Genomic DNA, 19,391 nt, shown 5'->3' on the forward strand with positions numbered 1-19,391 from the left:
ATGTAACAGTTTGGACCTTATGCTAAAATAGAGCCTTTCCCTCTCTGCTCTCGAGTCACATTATGAAGTCCTAATCACGTAATTTAGGATTGCAGTGGTCAGGGCCTGAACAGTCTCATCAGTCCACCATGCTTGCCTCGTCCCTCCCTCCTTGTTTTACATCTCTCTCTTTCTAAATGCTGCACAATGTGCTCCACCTCCCCACCCCATCTTTTCCAGTGCTATATGTGCTTCATTCTTTTTACTTAAAATTTTTATACTTTTAAAATAATAAGCTTTTTACAGTAATTTTATGTCCACAGCAAAACTAAGCCGAAAGTACAAAGAATTCCCATATGTTTCCTTTGCCCCCATGTTTACAGCCTCCCTAACCAACAGTCCCCACCAGAGTGCATTTGTCCCCTACATGAGCACATCATAATCACCCAAAGTCCATAGTTCACATTAGGGTTCACTCTTGGTGTTGTACAGTGTATGGGTTTGAAGAAATGTATGGCATGCATCCACAACTGTAGTATCAGTACTTTTACTGCTCTAAAAATCCTCTGTGCTCTTCCTGTTCATCTTTTCCTGCTCCTTAATCCCTGGTAACCACGGATCTTTTTACTGTCTCCATAGTTTTGCCTTTTCCAGAATGCCATACTTGGAATCGTAGGTATGTAGCCTTTTTAGATTGGCTTCTTTCATGTAATAATATGTATTTAAGTTTCCTTCATGTCTTTTCTTGGCTTGAATCAAAGATCATATCTTTTTAGTACTGAATAATATTCCATTGTCTAGATGTACCATAGTTTATCTATTTATCTACTGAAAGACATTTTGGTTACTTCCAAATTTTTACAATTATGAATCAAGCTACATGTAACAGGTTTTGGTGTGGACATAAATTTTTTACTTCTTTGGGTAAATATGAAATAGTGTGATTGCTAGATCATGTGGTAGAAGTATGTTTTGATATGGACCCCGGCTCATGGGGTCCACCACATTGTGGATCAGGCACAAGAAATTCACACAGACTACCGAGTCCTGTGGAGGAAAAGGGACAGCATGGCTTTTCTCTCAAGGGGAGAAAAAGCCTTGGCCCTTGCCTTGACTCGCCTTTATTTCTTTTCTGGGCACATTACATGATGGTTCTTATTTACTATGCACAGGTTTGCTTTAGGTGGTTACCTTTTACAGAAAACAAAGGAGACGATGCCACTAATTGCATCGCAGAAGAAGGGTATTTACAAATGCAAAGGGAAAAGTGGTTGAACTGATCACATTCATCCTTGGAAGGTTTAGCATGGATTTTAGGAAGTTACTTTGCAGTAAATGTTTGCTGCCTCAATTCAGGGGGTGAGAGAGTTTTAGCAAAAGCAAGTCTCATAGCAGTCTAGGTACAACGCAGGCCTGATTCCCCACGGGAGAACCTATCCGTGGGCATAGGTCCTGTGTATCTCTAAGTGGGAGCTGGGCCCACACCACACAGAACAGTCTCCTATATGTCAAAATGTCTTCCAAAGTGGCTGCACCATTTTGCATTCCCACCAACAACAAATGAGAATTCCTTTTGTTCCATGTCCTTACCAGCATTTGGTGTTGCCAGTGTTCTGGATTTTGAGTATTCTAACAGGTATGTATTGGTATCTTGTTGTTTTAATTTGCAACTTCCTAATGACATGTGATGTTGAACATCTTTTCATATCCTTATTTGCCGTGTTATATCTTATTTGATGAGATCTATGTTCAGGTCTTCTGCCTATTTTTTAATCAGATTGTTCATTTTCTTACTGTTTAGTTTTAAGTGTCCTTTGTATATTTTGAGCATTCTAATAGGTCCTTTATCAGCTGTGTTTTTTGTGCCTTGTTTTCTCATTCTCCTGACATTGTCTGTCACAAAGCAGAAGCTTTTAATTTTAATGAAGTCCAGCTTATCAGTTTTTTCTTTCATGGATCATATCTTTATTGTTGTATCTGAAAAGTCATCACCATTCCCAAGGTCATCTACATTTTCTCCTATGTTATCTTTTAGGAGTTTTAAATTTAGGTCTATAACCTGTGTTTTGTGTTTTATACTTTGTTCTATGATCCATTTTGAGTTAATTTTTATAAAAACTGTAAGATCTGTGCCCAGATTCATTTTCTTGCATGAAGATGTTCAGTTATTCTGATACCATTTGTTGAAAAGCCTACCTTTGTTCATTGTGTTGCCTTTGCTCCTTCATCAAAGATCAGTTCATTACATCTATGTGGGTCTAATTTGGGGCTTTCTAGTCTGTTCCATTGATCTATTTGTGTATATATATATTTTTGCCAATACCACATTGTCTTGATTACTGCAGCTTATAAAATATTTAGAGTAAGCCTTGATATTGAGTAGCATCAGTCCTCTAACTTTGTTCTTCTTCAATATTGAATTGGTTATTCTGGATCTTTTCACACTCCAAATAAATTTTAGAACCAGTATGTCAATATCTATGAAAAGTCTTGCTGAGATTTTGATTGGGATTGCACTGAATCTGTAAATCAGGTTGGGAAGAACTAACATCTAAACAATATTGAACAATATTGAGTCTTTCTATCCATGAACATAGAATATATCTCCATTTATTTAGTTCTTTGACATCTTTCACCAGTTTTGTAGTTTTTCTTTATATAGATATAAATATTTTGTTAGATTTATTCCTAAGTATTTCAGTCTGGGATTTGCTAATGTAAGTGGTAATGTGTAATTTCAAATTCCATTTATTCATTGCTGTTACATAAGAGAGCAATTGACTTCCATACATTAACCTTGTATCCTACAACCTTGCCAAAATCACTATTAGTTTCAGATTTTCTGCATCGATGATCATGTCATCTGTGAACAATGACATTTTTTTTCCTCCCCAATCTGTATATCTTTTATCCCCCCTCCTTTTGGTATGTGACTTAATTAGGACTCCCAGTATGATGTTGAAAAGCAATTCAGATTTTGCTTTTCAACAGCATACTAGGTTGGAAAGGGACATCCTTGCTTTGTTCCTAATCTTAACTGAAAAGTTCTGAGTTTCTCACTATTAAGTATGATAATAGCTTTAGGTTTTTTGTAGATTTAAATTTAATGTTTCAATTACAGTTGACATACAATATATTAGTTTCAGGTGTACAACATAATAATTAGACATTTATATAACTTATAGCCTGCTCACCCCATGAGTCTTGAACCCGTATAACACCATCCATATTTATTTTTATCAGCCTGAGGAAGATCCCTTCTATTCCTAGTTTGCTGAGAGTTTTGATCATAAATTGACATTTGATTTTGTTAAATGCCTTTTCTTGTACTTGTTGATGTGATCATATGATTTTCTTCTTTAGTCATTTGATGTGACAGATTACATTAATTGTTTTTTTTTGTGTGTTGAACCAGGCAGGCTTGCATACCTAGGATAAATACTGTTTGGTTGTGGTGTGTAATTCTTTCTATTCATTGTTAGAGTTGATTTGGTAATATTTTGTAGAGGAGTTTTTGCATCTATATTCATGAGAGCTATTGGTGCATAGTTTTCTTTTCTTATGATGCCTTCATTTAAAATATATTTTATTTATTATGCTATTACAGTTGTCCTATTTCTCCCCTTTATTCCTCTCTGCCCTGCACACCCCTCCCACCTGCATTCCTCCACCTTAGTTCATGTCCATGGGTCATACATATAAGTTCTTTGGCTTCTCCATTTCCTATACTATTCTTAACCTCCCCCTGTCTATTTTGTACCTACCATTTATGCTACTTATTCTCTGTACCTTTCCCCTTCTCTCCCCCTTTCACTCCTCTGCTGATATCCCTCCATGGGATCTCCATTTCTGTGATCCTGTTTCTGTTCTACTTGTTTGCTTAGCTTGTTTTTAGGTTCAGTTGTTAATAGCTGTGAGTTTCTTGTCATTTTACTGTTCATAGTTTTTATCTTCTTTTTCTTAGATAAGTCCCTTTAACATTTCATATAATAGGAGCTTGGTGATGATGAACTCCTTTAACTTGACCTCATCTGGGAAGTACTTTATCTGCCCTTACATTCTAAATGATAGCTTTGCTGGATAGAGTAATCTTGAATGTAGGTCCTTGCCTTTCATGACTTTAAATACTTCTTTCCAGCCCCTTCTTGCCTGCAAGGTTTCTTTTGAGAAATCACCTGATAGTCTTATGGGAACTCCTTTGTCGGTAACTATCTCCTTCTCTCTTGCTGCTTTTAAGATTCTCTCCTTATCTTTATTCTTGGGTAATGTAATTATGATGTGCCTTGGTGTGTGCTTCCTTGGGTCCAAGTTCTCTGGGACTCTCTGAGCTTCCTGAACTTCCTGGAAGTCTATTTCCTTTGCCAGATTGGGGAAGTTCTCCTTCATTATTTGTTCAAATACCTTTTCTACTTATTGCTCTTCCTCTTCTCCTTCTGGCACCTCTATGACTTGGATGTTGGAACATTTAAAGATGTCCTGGAGGTCCTTATTTGAGGCCTCTCCTCATTTTTTTTGAATTCTTGTTTCTTTATTCTATTCAGGTTGAATGTTTATTTCTTTCTTCTGGTCCAAATCATTGATTTGAGTCCTGGTTTCCTTCCTGTCATTGTTGGTTCCCTATACACTTTCCTTTATTTCACTTTTCATAGCCTTAATTTTTTCCTGTATTTTGTGACCATATTCATCCAATTCTGTGAGCATCCTGATTACCAGTGTTTTGAACTGTGCATCTGATAGGTTGGCTATTTCTTCGTTGCTTAGTTGTATTTTTCTGGAGCTTTGATCTGTCCTTTCATTTGGGTCATTTTTTTTGTCCTAGTGCACCTGTTATGTAGTAAAGGGTGGAGACTTAGGTATTCACCAGGGCAGAGCAACCCACATGGCTGTGTTGTGACACTGTATGTGGGGGAGGGGTCCGAGAGGGAACACCATAACTTGCTCTGCTCTCTGCCAGTTTTCAGTCACTTCCCTCGCTAACCACAATCAAATTGGGCCCTTCTGGTGCTGATTCCTGTGTGGGTGGGCTTGTGTACATTCTAGGACCTTGTGGGTCTCTCCAACAAATGCTCCTGTGAGGCTGGGAGTTTCTCCCAGTGCCACCTCAACCCCCACAGGTGTTTTCAGTCAGAAGCTCTGAGGCTTTATTTCCCCATACTGGAAATACTGGTTGCACAGACTATCTCACTCCCCAGTTGTTACTCCTGGTTTATCTGCATTTGAATGTGGGACCACCCAGTCCAAAAGCCACCGCCCAGCAGTAAGTCCTTTCCACCTGGCTACTGGTCTCTGCCCTCCTACTGGTCTGGATAAATGCTTCTTTAACTCCTTGGTTATTGGACTTTCACACAGTTTGATTTTCTGTTAGTTCTGGGTGTTTTTTTTTAATTAGTTTTGTCCTCCTTTTGGTTATGTGAGGGGGCACAGTGTGTCTACCTACACCTCCGTCTTGGCCAGAAGTCTTTTCTTATGATATCTTATCAGGTATTAATGTCTTATTAGGTATGATGGCTTTGGTACTGGAATAATGCTAGCCTTATAAAATGAGTTAAGAAATATTCCTTCTGCTTCAATCTTCTGAAAGAGATTATAGAGAATTGGTAGAATTTCTTCCTGAAATGTTTGGTAGGCTTCACAGTGAGCCCATTTGGGCTCTGTGCTTAATTGATAAATGAATACTGGGGTTAAATGAATGTGGTTTTATATGGAGACATGATTACATTTTGGGGCATTTGAAGTTAAAGCTACAGCTTTGTACACATGAGAGGGACCTGCTGGGAGAAGCCACTCTCTATCTAAAGCAGATAGTTTGGAGCACTGCTCAGATCAAAGACCAAATTTCTGTGGGAACTTCCTCCCAAGCCACTACTCACTCATCTACAAGAGTGAACCTGAGCACCAGGTTTGTAACATGTGACCTCCTGTCCTACCCTAGGGCCACACTAGATTGGACCAGAGATGGACAATTGACATAATTTGGACCAATCAGATTATCTCTCCAGGGATTTGGTGTTTAGGACCAAGAGGCAGTTACCCAGTTTCTGCATAGAGTTGGAACTGAGGTTCGAGAGACACAGGAGTTGCGGACCAGTTGTTGGAGTTGTTACGTAAGGGAGGTGTAAAGTTCTGTCCTCAAAGAGAGGAGGATAAGGTGGAAACAGATCTGGTTGCTGGGAACAAGCAGGCAGAGTGACTGTGGGGTGGAGAAGCTCAGAAGACTCTGCCTAGAGTCCAGGAAAGGACAAAGTATGGGAGGTATCGCTACGGTCTTTCAGAGGGCCAGGCTTTGGCTTGTGTCAGGGTGAGGGGAAGAAAGTGATGTGGAGGGAGAAGCAAGGATCCAAGTCTGGGCTGGAGGAATGTGGAGTACCGAGGGCTGAAGCAGGACTGGGTCTAACCCACCTCTGCTCCTCCACCCCCTGTGCCTGGCCTGTTAGCCAATGGAGGAAAACAACAAATGGAACCCAAGGCTCTGCAAACACAGTAAGTCAGAGAGATTTTATTTAAATAGACTTTACTTAGATGTAAACTGGAGAGTTTTATGTGCAAATGCATTTTGGTTTTTAAGTTGGAGCCATCACCCCACTCTTGTGTGTGTGTGTGTGTGTGTATCAGTGTTCTCCTTGTGAGAATCCATTGGTTTATGTAGATCTTTACAGTCTCTTCCAGTTCACCTCTGTGTCTACTGATAAATGTGCTCCTCTTTATCATTATTCATTCCCATTATTCATTCTCCTTGAAGAATCCTTAATGACCTTCAGTCATCTTCCTTTTTCCAATCTGTCCAAAGGAAAGGCGCCTGGAAGTATGCAGGTGAGGCTGGGGAGGGTCTTGAGGTATCTGAAGGCACAGTTATCCCCCTGGGGGGCGAGGCTTCAGCTTTCTGAGTCCAGGGGGTAGGAGTACTGGGCCCTGGAGCGCCAGAAGTGCAGGACCACAAATGCTATGACCCCAAGTAGTAAGAGGGCACCCAGGGCCCCAAAGAGAATCCCGAAGAAGGCGCCGAGTTTCATGCTCAGGTGCTCACAGTGCTTGCCCCAGGGCATGTAGATGGAGAAGGGCACACAGCTGGGGACAGAGAGAGGGGACACGGTCAGTGGTGGGGAGGGCGGCGCTCAGCTTTGCCACCCTCTCCTGCGGCGGGGCCTGAGGTTTTCAATTCCTGAGGTTGGGCTCCCCTTTACGGATGGAGGCCGGGTTAGCCCTGAGATGGGGCTGAAGAGCGGCCACCGTGCAAACAAAGCAGATGCGGTGCCCATTCACTCGGGGTCAGCGTCAGTCAAGCAGGGGGAAGTGAGGGGCTGGCCACAGATGGGCGCGCGCAGTCACAAACCCCTCTCGCCCGGGGAGAGCTTGGCTCTGCGCTCCACCCTCTACCTCATGCCCCAGCTCTATCCCCCGCCTCCTTGAGAGAGGGCAAGCTGGTCCGCTGCTGCAGTGGAGTGAGGGTAGGCAGAGGGCGCTGCTGTGACAAGAGCGCCCAGGTGGCGCTGCCCTTCTCCTTACCAGGCCTACAGACTTAGTGCATTTTCCTCACCTGGAGCCCCTCAGACTGTTGATGGAGCAACAGGGCTTAAGGCACCAGTCTGAGAGGGCCTCCGATGCCTGGTGCTCTGAAGAAGGGGCACAAGATAAAGGGTTCCTTTTTTCCACAAGAAGACAGCAGGATGTCCACCCAAGAAGGAAAACCAGGTGGAAGAATTTGACTTTGGAACACATATCCTGCTACTTAACTTTACTGGGTACCTTGGCAGGGCCCTCATCTCTGAACTGCAGTTTTCTCATCTTTAAAAGTCATAATACTTACCTAGTAGCCAATTTGAGTTTCAGAGGTAATATAGCACCTTTATTCTCCACGCAGAGTAGGCGTTCACACCTTTTCTTCCATTGTCCCCTATTCTCTTACATCCCCATTCTCTCAGTTACAAAGGGAACCATCATAATTTTCAGGTGCCATGACTTCTCTGGACCCCTTGCAGTGTCTTTGCTCAGCTTGGATTCCCCTGCACTGCCCTCTGCCTCATGCACCACTCACCTGCAGTGGGGCCCATCCGGCAGGTGTTGGCACTGGCCTCCGTGCTCACAGTAGCCCTCGCTGCAGGGGGACATGCAGGTGAAGCCGCCCTGCAGGCTGTAGACCAGTTTGTAGCCCTTGTAGCCACTGCACTTTAAGTAAGTCCGCAGTATGCTCACGTTCCCTGTTAGGTAGGACACAGATGAATACGGAAAGCAATTGGTTAACACCAAATCTATACCTTGTCAACCAAGAATTCCATTTTAGCCATTTATCCTTAGAAATAATTGGAAGAGTGCACAAATACTTACGTTCATGGATGTCCAGAGCAGCATGGTTTAAATAGTAACAATGTTTAACAAGTTTTGTTAAATAAGGAATATTATGCAACCACTAAGCACCAGTACAGGAAATGCATTGGTTAAGAGCATATGCTTTGGCGTCAGCCAGGCCTGAGTAGAAATTCAACCTCTTCTACTAACTAGTTGTGTGAAATTTCTTAATTCTTTCAGTCTTAGTTTCCTTATCTTAAAAAAAAAGTTAATAGCACCTACCTTGCTGCGAAAGTTTAAATCAGATAATATATTAGAGTATTCAGTATAGTACATGACACAGTAGGTACTAAATTAACAGTCACAATTAGTATAATATTCTATTTAAAATATATTATATCACCCCATATTAAAATATATTATAAAAATATTTTAAATGGGAATATGCACACAACATTCAATATAATGTGTTCACAATTGTTTGATAAGGTTGTGAAAATTTTGGTGTAATTTGAACCCTTTACTGTAAAAAAATTTGATATGTGTGAAGATGCCTGTGCATAAAAGAAACATCAGAAGGATATGTGCAAAATGTATTTGTCTCTGGGGACTGGAAATACTGGTGATTTTTTTCTCTTCTTTTTGTTAATTTTTATTTCCTAAAGTTTATAAAATAAACATATAGTACTTGTGTAATAACCACCATGGGGTTTTGTTTGTTTTCTTGAACAAAAGGTGTAATCTTGTCTGGAGGTAGTTGTTCCCTTACCCCCAACCCTACTTCCCTACCACACATACTCATAGTAATTTGAGTATGAATATGTGTGGATGAGGCTTAACCTACATTCTAAAAGAACCTCTTGCTTGGTCCTGGACCTGAGTAATACAAGGGCTTCTGTTGGATTTGGCATGGTCACTGTCCTGTTCTCTGTCTCAGTCCAAAATAGGTTGGGCTATTCTTTTCCTTCTCTGACAAGGCTGTCAACTTATTTCATCCCTGTTCAGGGACAGTAAAGGGCTGTCAGGGCTGAAAGGGACCTCAGAAATCCCATCTCATTTTCTTGATGGGAGACCTGAGGGCAGGACTTGGTATGGCTTTTGCAAAGGATCACACACCCTTTCAGGGAGGGGGTATCTCTGCCCTTGGGCTGGGTCCCCAGCCTTCAGCTTAATGTCCTCCAGCTGGAGGTCCAAGGCAAAGAATGTCTTTGTTTATGTATATAAAGTACAGTGGTACTTTAACAAAACCACTAACATCCATGACTGGTGTAGCTCAGTGGATGGAGCACTGGCCTGTGAACCAAAGGGTTGCCAGCTTGATTCCCAGTCAGGGCACATGCCTGGGTCCCTGGCCAGGTCCTCAGTACGGGGTGCATGAAAGGCAACCACACACTGATGTTTCTTTCTTCCTCCCTTTCCTCTCTCTAAAAATAAATAAATAAAATCTTTTTTTAAATGCTGAAAAATCACTAATAATTTTATTAAGGGAAAGTAAACCATTAGCAGCAGAGGTTAGGAAAGCAGCAGTTGGGGTAATTGCTCTGGAAAACTACGCATATGAGTATTCATGAAGTAGTGTTTTTTGCTTTTGCTCTTAAATCTAGACAGCTGGAAGGTAAAATGTTTACAATTTCTCAAAAACTACAAACAAAAAACTAAATTCCCTTGCTTCTTGCAAGTAGAATACTTTTTTTTAACCATGGGTTTGTGTAGGCTGAATATCTGTGACAACCTCCCTCCAGTTACCTCCTCCCTCAATTATCCCTGTGACTGTCCCCAAGATAGTAGTGACTCACAGGCCCTCAAACTGTGCACATCTCTTCTGGAGATGGTGTTGAAGACCACGTTGTTCCTGGGCCCCTCACTTCTCTTCCAACGCCCTCTCGGGGCCTGTAGTAAAAATGCCTCCACCACTGCATCCAGCAGCCGGGTGTTGAGGAAGTCGATGACAGGACCCCAAAGGCGGTACTGGAACTTCGATACAACCCTCCATTGTTGAAGGGATTTTCCTGAGGTCAGTGTTACTGGACGACCACTGTGTGGGAGAGGCAGAGTGAGTAGCTAAGAAATGAGGAATAAGATGGAGGATTCAGGGACCCAACGGGAACTATTCCACTTACATTTTTTCCACTTCACTGTTCAGTACAAAGGCCCGTACATCCAGGTTCTCCAGTCTATAGGCCACCTGAGGCAGATGGTTGGGGATAATGGGGGTGGTGGTGAGGCTGAGTTCAGAGAGGAGACCTCTCCCACTGTAATGCATTTCCTCATCCCTGGCTGTTTCCATCTTTGAGACCCACAACCCCATCTCATCTATTTCTGCATCCTAATGCCCCAGCCTAGCCCTGTCACTGGCATGGGTTCCTGCTAAATAAAGGTTTGTTGGTAAGTGAAGGACTTTACAAACCTCCTCCCACCCCAGTCTCCTATTACAAGGGGATAACCTAAAATGAATGGCCTCCACCTTGCCTTTGACCCCTGACTCACTCACTCATTCTCTCCCCACATGTATACTAAACAGATTATGTCCAGACCTAGGGGAGGGTCCATATTCAAAGATCCATAGTGTGGTGCAGTAAACAAATGTCCACAGATTTTACCAGACTGTAGAGTGCTGAGTAGTAGTAGTAGTAGTAATTATTCTATTTTTTTTTTGAACACTTGTGTTTCAGGCACCATGCTTAATACTTTACATACATTACCATTTAAACCTTGACACAACCCATCGATACAGGTATGATTATTATTTCTATTTTTATAGATGAGACATCAAATAATTTGTCTAATTATTGTACCTTGTCTAATGGGTGGTAGAGCCTGGGTTTAAAACCCAGGTATGCACAATTCTAGAACCTTAGTAACTCAACCACTGTGCTACTTTGCCCATGACTGAGGAATGATCAGGGGATGGGAGTCAGGAAGAAGGAGCCCCCAGTTCTCTTTGGGGAGTCAGAGAAGGCTTCCTGGAGGTGAAAGTCCTTCTTGTGTTTTTTCCATATAACACCCAAATGCAGCTCTCAAGGGACTCTCAGACAGAGAGGCTGGGGTGACTCGGCTACCCTAGATTCTGCTCATCTCAAGTTAGCCATTCCAGCCCCCTCAGAGGTCTCTGTCCTGAGACTTCCTGCCTTCCTCACCCTGGCCTTTCCTGAGGCAGGAGGTCCCATCTCCCCTGGTAGTTGAATCTAGGTGGATGATAAAACCACAGAATGCACAAGTGATAGCTAAGACCATGCCCAGAACCTGCTGGGCAGCAGGTTCCTCCTTCCCACTCAGAGCCATCTGCGGTACTGACCGAGGTGTTGACCTCTTCTGCAGAGGCATTTTCTTCTTCACTGAGAAAGATCTGGATGGTTCTTAATGGAAGCTCTGGAGATGAGAGAAACAGATTCATGATCACCTCATGGGTTTACCCAGGCTTACCAAAAAGACCGTTGGGCCAGACCAGGGAGACAGTCCTATTCTACAGTAATAGGTCTGATAGGTCACGAGAGGAATCAGAAGTGGCTGAGTCTGCTGATCTGCACCTGAGAGCTCACTGGACTATGATCAGGGCTTCCCTGACTCTCTTCTCACTGAGCCATATGTCTTTTTATCATAAGAAAAAAGTCTTTTCTCATAAGATCACTCAGGCCTGTAGTTCATGCTGGGACAGCTCCCTCCACCCGCTCCCATGGCCCACACAACATACCATCACCCAAATAAAACTTGGAGTTCTCTCCTGTGAGTTTGAGGAACTCTTCCCTGGCCCCCAAGAGTAGCCCCAAGAGTGGCGGCAAGGATGGTGGAGGCATCTGGTGATACCTGACTTGAGGGTTGGAGTGAAATTGTTCCCAGCCAGGAAGCAGCGGGCATCTGTAAAGGCTGGGGGGCAGGTGCAGGTGGCCTGGCAGCCCAGAGTCTGGGAGATGTAGCAGTGGCCTTGGTTGTAGCAGTAATTCACAGGGCAGGACGTATTCTGACAGAGTTCATAGTATTGCGGAGCTACGCAGAGAGCAGAGATCAGCAACAACATGCTGGACAGCAGTGGGGAGCCCCCCTCTCTGCTGCCCATCACTGACCATGGAAACCTGCTCCCAGAGAAGGCTTGGTTTCCTTCCCCCCAAAGCCTACACAATCTACATTCTGCTTGTGGGCCACTCTGAACCCCTAACTATCCTTCTCCCTTTTCCAAGTTCTATACTGAAAACTTCTATACTGGAAACCCCTATTCCTTTACTAGGCAGGTATCTCCCAACTTCTGCCGAGGGAAGAGGGTTGTTTATCAGACTCTGTAAATCAGGAAAGGACTCAGAAGGCTTTCCCCACTTCTGTCTCCTTTTCTGCCTTTATAAGGCTGTGGTTCTACCCACTCTGGCCAGTGCTCAGATTTCACTTGGGTTCAGTGGAGGCCTTCCTGTGATTGCCCTCATCATGATTCCAATGGCTCAGAGATCAAGGAACAGACGGTTGGAGGAGAACTCAAAGGAAAAATGAGGCACCCCTTCTGTCAGATGCCTATGACAATCCCTCCAAGTGTCCTAACTTGTGGGGGGTAGGAGGGAAGGTACAGAGACTCCTGGTCTTGCAACTCAGAAGACCCCAAGGAATCTGAGGGCCCAGCTTGCCTCTTGTACCTTGCCTCTGCTAGAAGTCTCCTCTCCTCTCTAGGCCACCTTCAATCTTTTGCCCTAGGTTGTCCCCATCAATGTCTCAGGGCTGCTCTGCCCTGCCTCTCCCAATCTCTTCTCCTTCAGCCTCACACCCCAGCATGCCTACCTTACCTCCTTACCACACCTGTCTATGTTGATCATTCTAAATACTTGCTAGAAAAGGGAGAGAAATGGTTTGCTCCTGGCTGTCCTAGACCCTTCAGCTGTCACCTCCCCCCAGAACCTTTCTCTGCCAGGGCCCTGTTCCCAGCTTACGTGCACAGTGACGTCCATCCCCAGTTAGGTTTGAAGGACAAGCCTCGCAGCCCTGCCCAGGGATGCACTTAACATTCGGGAAGCACTGCTCATCACAGAGGTCCTTGGAGCGTTCACAGTAGTGACCAAAATTGTTGTTGTCACACTTGCAACCGGCCACCTGAAATGGGTTGCTGATCACTGGGTAGCCAGGAGGCTGAACCATTAAGGGCATTTAAGTACTGACTCCTCCTGTCTGAGAACCCATGGATCCCAAGTGCTTGTCTTATTCTGCCAGTGTCTACTGAGCACCTTCTTGACCTTGGGCTGGCATTCCCCTGCCCAAGGGCACACTGTCCTCTAGCCCACTCTCCTCCCTGGGCCGTTCTTTCCCCCAAGGCCTTTTACCCCAGGTCCTCAGCCTCTTCCCTCTCATATCATGTCTCCTTGTCTGAAATCCTTTCTAGAGTAAGATGGGGGCTAAATACCTAAATAAATATTCTACTATCCCTTGAAAACTGGATCCCCTGTAAGATGTAGTTACCTGCTCATTCTTCCCTTGTTGACTCCCAAACCAGGAAGACAGAGCCTCACTGCTCAGCACAACCAGAACACATGTAACCAGAACAATGGCACAGGGAAGGTACGGTTCTGGAAACCTCCTCAAGCTCCCTGGTCTCTCCTTTCTGACCCCTCTACTTCAATGACTCTGGAAATCTCCCTGAAAAGCAACTCTCCAACACTTTCCCTTTCCACAACTGGAGATTTGGGGATATCTAGAATAATATATTGACTTCAATCTCTTTTTCCCCACTTTGTATGTTTTTTTCAATTTTCCAGCCCCTGGGTTCCCCCCACCTCTCTTCTCAGCACCATGATGATGAGACCCCAGAGAAAAATGGCTTTTTGGGACATGAAGCCACCTTATAAAGATTTTCCGTGTCTGAGCAAGGCACAGAACTGCAGAGCACTGGCCTGGGTCTGAAGAGGAGTGGGTATGGAGTTTGTGATCAGTGTAGACTCATGCCCACGGGTCACACTTTCCTACCCCACTCCTCAGTCCTTGTTCCAGAAACATAGAGCTGGGGACCACTAAGAATTCCTGAAGTGGAAGTTTCCTGCCAGCCTGGCAGAATGGGAGCTGGGAGACAGAAATTCAGCTGAGCTATAAGCAGTAAAGAGAGTTCTATTTCTCACACAAAGAAGCTTGTGGCCTGAGATTGGTATCTATTCTACTCACCTACCACAGCTCCACCCACCTCCCAACACAGACATACCACAGAGGGACTGATGACATCCCTTCAATGCCCACCTCTTTTCCCCTCAAAAGGAAAACCTCCTTCCCACCCTCCTCCCAGCACTCACCTCCAGGGAGGAATTGCCCACCCATCTGGTCTGGTTGTATAAGCACTGTTTCTTTTCCTTACAAGCACAGACCACAGTCTTTGGCTGGAGTACAGATGATAAGTTGTCCCTGGCACTTCTTGCTAGAATCTCCAGAGTGAATGGTTTCAGCAAGCTTGGTGTCCACAGCAATGTTCCATTCTCTGCCCCCGGGAAGATGAGATTGTTGAGAGAAGAAGAAGCCTCTTCTCTGCCATCTGACCCACCTTGGCTTCTAACACCCTGAGAGCTGATGCTAGATTTCTGCCACCTCTCTCAGGCCACCTCTCAGACCTCATCAGGAGTTTCCTTGAGCAAGGCTGATTTCTTGGGGTGATCCTGGACATGCTCCAAGATGGAGGTAACACTAGACCAACTAACTGATAGTAGGGTGAAACTCTGTAAAAGAGAAAGCTGTTGCTTCTTGAAGAAACTCCCAAAGGGCAACCTGCCTGAGCCTGCACAGGATGGGACATCCAGGGCAAGGGGGGATGTAGGAGGAAGGTCAGGATCCTCCTGACACATCCCCAGGCTACACTGCAGGCCAAACTGGCTTCTCCTTTACAGCAGCTCCGTCCCTTGACCTGCTGTCCCGCCCATTTCTCTCACTTCCTGGGCCTTTGACTAGCCACCCCTTCAGACACCAGACTGCAGTAAAAACACTGCTACATATCAATAAGGACTCTTCTGATCAAACCTACCTTATATTTTTCAAGAAAATAGGAAAGTCTTCTTAAAACAGCAAGTTAAGAGGAGCTGATAGTAGGAAAAGACAAGAATAACTTCCAGGCCATCGCTCTCTAGGAGAAGAATCCAGTGGAGGAGAAAATCTCCTGATGCTATTGTCTAGCCCCTGGGAGGATGCCACATGGAGTAAAAGGGTACAGACAAAACAGTTTCTTCTTATGCCCAGAGAAAGAAAATGAGGCAGAGAGGTGCTCAGAATAAGATAACTAAGGGCTTTGGTTTAGTAAAGAATGGTCACCAGTGTAATTAGTGCTGGCAGCAGAAGGCAAGCTGCCGGCATGGGGATCTCCGCACCATTGCTGAGAAAGGGAGATGAAGCTGTGCTTTGTCCTAGCACAGAAAAGCAGACAGAGAGACAAAGTTAGGTAGACATGGTTGACAAACATCAAAGTAGTGACAAATGGTCCAACTGATGGTATTTGTATTTCTATAAGTCTTCCACATTATATCCTTTTAAAAGGTAGATATGAAAATGTCTTAAATTAGTATTTGTTAGTTGTTATACTCTATTCTAATAATCTGGTGATTACACAAAGAGGTGAATAAAGGTGATTGCATATTTTTAGACTGAGATGAAATGATCTTTGAGTCAGTTGTACATGCCCAGCATCAGTCTAGCTAGCTGGCCATCACCAGGGGGGTGGGTAATGACTCCTATTTAAATTATAGGAGTCATTCCTAAGAAATGCTGATCCCAGATATTTGAATGGAAAGCTGACATGAAGTTGTGCAGGGTATAATAATGCAAAATTATCCAAAGTTTGACTCTGACTCATCTCTTATGGCCCCAGTCAAGCATCCTTACCAAAAAGCTTGAAGTCATCAGTGTTGTTGTTTCTGAGAGTGAATGTGACGTCCTTAGACTTGCTTTTGTAGTGAATCCACTCGGTGCTCCCCACGTGGGCTCTCAACTCTTGGGAACCATCTATAGAGGGCGGGTACTGATCTGGAACACAAAGAGGGGGCTTGGTGCCTGAGGCAGGATACTCTTTAGCCTTGGAGGCCTCCTTCCTCTTTCTCTAGACTTCTCACCTGTGTGCAGCTTTCACAAGACTGTGACTCACCTGCAGAAACAGGAATTATTCTGTGTATCTGCTCTCAGGCCTATGTAGAGCAGGTTAGGGTCATATTGCCCTCATGGCCAAGTCTTTATTTTCCCTTTATCTTCTCCTCAAACAAGATTCATTTCAAGTTCTTTCCAGATCAGAACACTATGCTGGGCTTGGTATGAACTGAATCCAAAAAGAGGATTGTTCAGACCATCACAGACTTTTACCTTTGGAAGAGGGCTGAAAACTGTGAGGGTAATATCTCAATGGGCATTGCATTTGTCAGGAAATGGGAAGTTAAACCTTCTCAATGGTGTCTGTTTTTGGAGCGCTGCTATTTCCATTTCATTTTTTGTTCATTAAGTCAGTCGGTCACTTAACAAGTATTTATTGAGCACCTACAATATGGCTGGCACTGTTCTCATTAGTGAAGTCACAGCAATGAACAACTAATAAAAAAGATACCTATGAAAATTAGAAAATATGCTTGATAATTATACATGCTAAGGAAAAATTAAAACAAGGAAAGGAACTAGGAAGTGTGATGAATGTGAAATTTTAGACAGGCTAGCCAAAAAAGGTGACATTTAAATATAGACTCAAAGAGGTGAAGGGCTAGCATGTGGCTGCCTGGGGGAAGGGCATTTCAGGCAAAGAGAACAGCATATGTGGAGTCTTGGAGTTGAGAGTTAGCTTGGTGTGTTTGGAGAACACAAAGAAACCAATGGGGCTGGAGCAAAGGGAGTGAGGTGGGAGTACTAGGAGAAGATTTCCAGATGCAAATTGGATAAGGCTTTGAAGGGAATTATAAGGACAGAGTGAGATGGGGAGTCATGGGAGGGTTTGAGCAGATGAATAACATAAGTCAAAAGAAAAAAATCTACCAGCCAAGATGGTAGATACACTTTGCTGCCTTGTACAACCAAAAGAAGGACAACAACAAATTCGAAAACAAAAAACAACCAGAACTGCCAGAAAATCGAACTGTATGGAAGTCTGACAACCAAGGAATTAAAGAAGGAACATTCATCCAGACTGGTAGGAGTGGCAGAGATGGGCAGCCAGGGCAGAGAGGACATGACACAAAGTGGCAGCTGGAGAACTGGGAAGGTTAAGTGGAGGCTGGCAGACTGGCAGTCCCACATTTGCATTGGATAACCCAGGAGGAACAACTGGGGAGTGAGACAGACCTCACAACCCAGGGTTCCAATGCAGGAAAAGAAAGCCTCAAAACCTCTGGCTGTAAAAATCTGTGGGGATTGCAGCAGTGGGACAAACTCCCAGTCTCGCAAGAAAGTTCATTGGAGTGACCCAGGGGGTCTTAGAACATACACAAAATCACCCATCCAGGAATCAGCACCAGGAAGGCCCAATTGGTTTGGGGGTAGCAAAGGAAGTACTGAAAGCCATCTAAGAGCCCAGCAAGTGGCATTGTTCCCTCTTGGCCCCTCCCCCACATACAGCATCATAACACAGTGAAGTGGGTTGCCCGATGCTGGTGAATACCTAAGGTTCTGCCCCTTACAACATAACAGGTACACTGAGACAAAGAAACATGGCCCAAATGAAAGAACAGATCAAAACTCCACAAAAACAACTAAGTGATGAAGAGATAGCCAAACCAGAGTTCAAAACACTGGTAATCAGGATGCTCACAGATTGTTGAGTATGGTTGCAAAATAGAGGAAAAAGTGAAGGCTATGCAAAGTGAAATGAAGAAAAATATACAGGGAATTAACAGTGAAAGGAAGGGAACTGGGACTCAAATCAACAATTTGAAGCAGAAGGAAGAAATAAACATTCAACTAGAACAGAATGAAGAAACAAGAATTCAAAAAAATGAGGAGAAGCCTAGGAACCTCTGGGACAACTTTACATTTCAACATCTGAATCATAGGTGTGCCAGAAGCAGAAGAGGAAGAGCAAGAAATGGAGGAGAACTTCTCCAATCTGGCAAAGGAAATAGACTTCCAGGAAGTCCAGGAAGCTCAGAGAGTCCCAAAGAAGTTGGACCCAAGGAAGCATACACCAAGGCATATCATAATTACATTACCCCAAGATTAAAGATAAGGAGAGAATCTTAAATGCAGCAAGAGGAAAGGAAAGAGTCACCTACAAAGGAGTTCCCAGAAGACTATCAGGTGATTTCTCAAAGGAAACCTTTCAGGCAAGAAGGGGCTGGAAAGAAGTATTCAAAGTCATGAAAGACAAGGACCTACATTCAAGATTACTGTATCCAGCAAAGCTATCATTTAAAATGGAAGGGCAGATAAAGTGCTTCCCAGAAAAGGTCAAGTTAAAGGAGTTCATGGTCACCAAGCCCTCATTGTATGAAATGTTAAAGGGACTTAAGAAAAAGAAAATAAAAACTATGAATAGTAAAATGACAACAGACTCACAACTATCAACAACTGAACCTAAATAAAAACAAAAACAAGCAAAGCAAACAACTAGAATAAACAGAATCACAGAAATGGAGATCACGTGAAGGGTTGTCAGTGGGGAGGAGGAGGGAGGAGAATGGGGGGAAAGATACAGGAAATAAGAAGCATAAATGGTAGGTACAAAGTAGACAGGGGGAGGATATGAATAGTATAGGAAATGGAGAAGCCAAAGAACTTATATGTATGAGCTGTGAATGTGGTATAAGGTGGGGGAATGCTGGTGCAGGGGGGGTGTAGGGTAGAGCGAAATAAAAGGGGGAAATGGGACAACTGTAATAGCATAATCAATTAAATATACTTTTCAAAAATTATTGTAAATTAAAAAATTTGTAGCTTAGGGCTCCTCATCTGTCCCCTAACTCTGAAAATACTTCCCTGGGCCTCAGGCCACTTACTGAGGGTGTTGTTCATCTCCTGGTATCTTCTCAAGAGCATTTCAGTATGCAGTCCAGTCTCTGTGTTTCCTGTGGCCAGGGTGTCATGGATACATTGTTTGTCTCCATTACACCCGGAGGTCAAGGAGCCGTTTTGCAACAGATCGTCAAAGAAGACCGGGGTGAAGTTGGAAGGCAGGTGGTTGTCCCTCTTGCCAAGGAGGCTTGTTCCATTGATTTCCCCTA

General features: G+C 43.8%; 1 protein-coding gene across 5 annotated transcripts in view; it reads right to left on the minus strand.

Annotated features, from left to right (window-relative positions):
* Positions 1–6,447: 6,447 nt before the first annotated feature.
* MUC4 (mucin 4, cell surface associated) overlaps positions 6,448–19,391 on the minus strand; it is a 61,128-nt gene continuing 48,184 nt past the window's right edge. For all 5 annotated transcript variants that reach the window (XM_045851210.1, XM_045851212.1, XM_045851209.1 and 2 more), the window contains 10 exons: positions 19,167–19,388; positions 16,084–16,224; positions 14,514–14,695; positions 13,170–13,329; positions 12,067–12,246; positions 11,558–11,631; positions 10,383–10,447; positions 10,059–10,297; positions 8,012–8,174; positions 6,448–7,044 (listed from right to left, as the gene is read on the minus strand). In XM_045851210.1, coding sequence (XP_045707166.1) covers positions 6,852–7,044; positions 8,012–8,174; positions 10,059–10,297; positions 10,383–10,447; positions 11,558–11,631; positions 12,067–12,246; positions 13,170–13,329; positions 14,514–14,695; positions 16,084–16,224; positions 19,167–19,388 — 1,619 coding nt within the window. In that variant the 3' untranslated portion in view covers positions 6,448–6,851. The remainder of the gene's footprint in view (positions 7,045–8,011; positions 8,175–10,058; positions 10,298–10,382; positions 10,448–11,557; positions 11,632–12,066; positions 12,247–13,169; positions 13,330–14,513; positions 14,696–16,083; positions 16,225–19,166; positions 19,389–19,391) is intronic.

This window comes from Phyllostomus hastatus, unplaced genomic scaffold (genome assembly GCF_019186645.2).
Source record: "Phyllostomus hastatus isolate PE091 unplaced genomic scaffold, TTU_PhHast_1.1 phas_contig_86, whole genome shotgun sequence".
NCBI lineage: Eukaryota > Metazoa > Chordata > Mammalia > Chiroptera > Phyllostomidae > Phyllostomus > Phyllostomus hastatus.